Here is a 3,262-nt window from a genome sequence, read left to right on the forward strand (position 1 = left end):
GGGGGGGATGGAAGTGGCAGGGGGGGCTGGGGTCTGGCAGGTAAGCAGGTGCCAAGCGGGCAGGCCAGAGGGTGGGTGGTTCGACCTGAGGCTCATATGATGACGCTGATGCTGAGCAGGCAATGCGGGCAGCAGCTGCCAGTGGACGCGCAGGGCGCTTGCGACGTGTTCGATCCGAGTCAGGCCCGCGGGTTGCAGATGAGAAAGGGGTGGATTCAACACGGATGTGTGCATATTTGCACTCTGTTGCGGGATCCAAACAGAGGAAATCGCCCGACGTCACCCGGAGGCCCGTCGTCGCACCTTATCCATGCCGCCGGGCCAGCCCATGCGGATGCCCCTGAGCAGCCCCAGCAGCTGCAGGTGCGTGATCAGCAGCTTGAACACGTTGGACAGCCAGAAGCGCTCCGACCCCGCTGAGCTGGCGGAGCCCGCGGTCCCCACCGACCCGGCCGCACTCAAAGCCCGCGCCCGGGCCCCGCCCTTGTCGACACCCCCGCCGCTGCCGCCGCGTTGGCTGCCGCTTTCGGAGTCGTCGCCGCCGCCGGCGACGCCGTCGCCGCCTGCGCCCATGGATTCTGCAAACGTGGCGCGTCGGCGGAGCTTCGGGGCGTGGTCAAACACGGACTTGACAGGGTTGACCGGCGCCGCGCCGTTTGACTGCTCGTCCCTGAGGGTTGTGTCGAGCATCGAGTTGGCGCCGCGGCGCTGCGGGGCGGCGGAGCGGGCGGCCTTGCTCGCGGCCGACCCTGCGTCAGCGCCGCCAGCCGAGCCCCTCCCGGCGCTGCGCGCCCGCGGGGGCGCCGCGCCGCGCGCCTCCTCGAACCCTTCTCCATGCGTGTCTGCGTCGTCACTGCCGCTGCTGGGGCCACCGCCGTTGCAGATGCCGGCTGGGGGCCCGACCGAAGGCGCAGTCGCTGGCCCCACATCCTCTCGCGCCCCTTGGACCTGCGCCGACTCGAAAGGCCGACCGAAGCGATCCAAAGGCACCCCGCCATGCGCGGTCTCTTGAGGGGGTCCGTCGGGGCCGCCCAAGCCGGCCTCGTTGGGCCCCCCGGGGGCAGTGGCGCCATTAAGGGAGCCCGCCAGGTGCCACCGCGAGCGGAAAGACTGCTGCTTCTGCTTCTGGCGTTGGGAGATCTGCGGTGACGGCGGCGATGCGGTTTTGGGGGTGGGGGTTTAGGGCTGAGGCAGGTGAATCGTTTCGATGCCAGTGTGGTCAAGAGGCTCCATGTAAGTGCAGTTGAAAACGCAAGTCTGCAGCAAGCATCATTCACATTAGGCTAAGGTGGATGGAGAGGCTAGGAGGTGCTCTGGTGCAAATTTGCGCGTCTGGTGGCCTGAAGGCGTGTCACTAGTGATGTGCATGACCAACCTGGTTCAAATGGAACAGGGCTGAGATGATAATCAGGACGGCCATCCAGACCAGTGCCAGAAAATACCTGCGTTGAGCACATAGAGGGGCGAAACCAAGATGAGTGAGTGGGTGAAGGTGAATTTCACCCACTGTTTGCGCAGTGAGTGAGTGGGTGAGCCACTGAGCGAGCAGGCAAGCGAGTGAGCAGATGGGTGGGTGAGTCAGGACGCGATCTAGGATGGTGAGACCGCATCACATGCAGTGCACTTGCAAAACGGCGGCCCGGCTGCATCAGAGTTGTGCTGGGCGCCAAAGCGCGCGTTTGCCGCACAGCAAAACAGACAGCCGAGCCGTAGAGCCCGCGGCTGTGCCGTCCATGCTCACAGGAATGCGTTGGTTGATGAGTTCATGCACTTCAAGCAGGATTGGCCGCGCCGACCATACCCCTCCTGGCACTCGCCGCACAGCACGCCCTGCGTATGCACACGGGCCGAGGGCAGGGGTTGGGGCCAGGGCGGGCCGGCTGACGCAGCGCAGCGCACCGCAAGGCACGCAGCCCACCCGGAGCGGCGCTTCGGAGAGGTCTTGGGAGCTGTGAGCTGGCTAAGCCCACCAGAGCTGTGGGACGAAGGGATGCAACAGCAGCAGCAGCGGCGGCAGCAGAGGAAGCAGCGGCAGCAGAGGAAGCAGCGGCAGCAGCAGCAGCAGCAGCAGCAGCAGCAGCAGCAGCAGCAGCAGCAGCAGCAGCGGCAGCAGCGCTATCTGTGGGAACGGCAGCGGCTGCCGGAGTCCCCGCAGCCGCCGCCCCGGCGCCATCGAGCCACCCGCAGGGCCACAGGCGGCGCGCACCGCATAGCCAGGAGCACACTGCATGGCCGTGTACTCTCTGTATGTCCCCTCAAGCGCATCCACCGCCAGCCCTGCCCGCGCCGCCGCCCACGCCTGCATGTCATTTTGCCGCGAGGTGTGGTTGCAGGCTGCCGCCAGCAGGCAGCGGTGCACCAGGGGGCTGCGGGGGTGGCTCTGCCAGAACCCACCATCGGGGATTTTTGCCACGCCGGTGCTGTTTGGTTGGCGGGGGGTGGCGGAGGGGGGGTGTAAATTGGTTCCGACGCAGTTGCATGTCGGCGGATTCGGGAGGGATGGAAGGGGACAGGGAGGAAACACGGGCGGGCAGCGCCGGCCAAGGGCGCCGCGCAGCCGACTTGCCGGGTGGGGCACCGCGGCCGGGGCGCTTGGGGTGGGGCGGGGGCAAGCACAGGCCCATTTTGTTGTGCCAGGTCAGCGCGCCACGTCACCACAATCACGGGACAGTGTGCGCCCCCCGCGCCCTCACCACAAGGCGTGATCTGCGTCGTCGCATAGGTTGCAGCCGCCCGCCGCGTTCGGGTCGAGGCTCACGCTCCCTAGCCTACACCGCTGGCACGGTGCAAGCACGCCCGCCGCCGCGGCGGACGCGCTCGCGCCGCTGCCGCCGCCCGCCGCTGAGATGAGCGCGGTGGTGGCGTTGGACTCGCCGGCCTCGCAGTGGCGGAGGTTCAGGTTTAGAAGGCCGGGGGCCAACTGCAGGTGCTGCAGGACGAGAGGCATGAACCGCAGCTGGTAGGGCCCCGGAGCAGTAATCACCTTGTGGGAGGGGGGGGTGGGCAAGCGGCGCCGAGTGCAACAGGGTCGGGTTGGGCTCTATATCGAGGTCTGAGCCCCTCTGGGACATGATTCACATCTGTTTTGGCGCAGTGGTTGCATACGGAAGCCGGAGGATCGCCACCTATATGGGGTGCCAACCGATGAGGTGTCTTGCGGGGTTGGTGCCAGGTCGAGCGCGCGGCGGCCGGGAGCGGAGCGGGGACGATGGTCGATGCGAGGGCAGCGGAGTCTGCACGCAGTTGCAGCCGCGCCCACCTG

At 67.4% G+C, this 3,262-nt stretch overlaps 2 protein-coding genes across 2 annotated transcripts in view; both read right to left on the reverse strand.

Annotated features, from left to right (window-relative positions):
• MNEG_7286 (hypothetical protein) overlaps positions 1-1,420 on the reverse strand; it is a gene marked incomplete at both ends in the record, with an annotated part of 4,334 nt that extends 2,914 nt beyond the window's left edge. Inside the window, 2 exons of the mRNA XM_014044242.1 lie at positions 304-1,140; positions 1,376-1,420. Coding sequence (XP_013899696.1) covers positions 304-1,140; positions 1,376-1,420 — 882 coding nt within the window. The remainder of the gene's footprint in view (positions 1-303; positions 1,141-1,375) is intronic.
• Positions 1,421-2,689: 1,269 nt separating this feature from the next.
• On the reverse strand, positions 2,690-2,983 carry MNEG_7287 (hypothetical protein; the record flags this gene model as incomplete). The annotated part of the gene is made up of 1 exon (XM_014044243.1): positions 2,690-2,983. A coding segment is annotated over one exon (294 nt), but the record flags the coding sequence as incomplete, so codon positions are not given.
• Between the last annotated feature and the right edge of the window lie 279 nt (positions 2,984-3,262).

This window comes from Monoraphidium neglectum (genome assembly GCF_000611645.1).
Source record: "Monoraphidium neglectum strain SAG 48.87 unplaced genomic scaffold scaffold01274, whole genome shotgun sequence".
Classification (NCBI taxonomy): Eukaryota; Viridiplantae; Chlorophyta; class Chlorophyceae; order Sphaeropleales; family Selenastraceae; genus Monoraphidium; species Monoraphidium neglectum.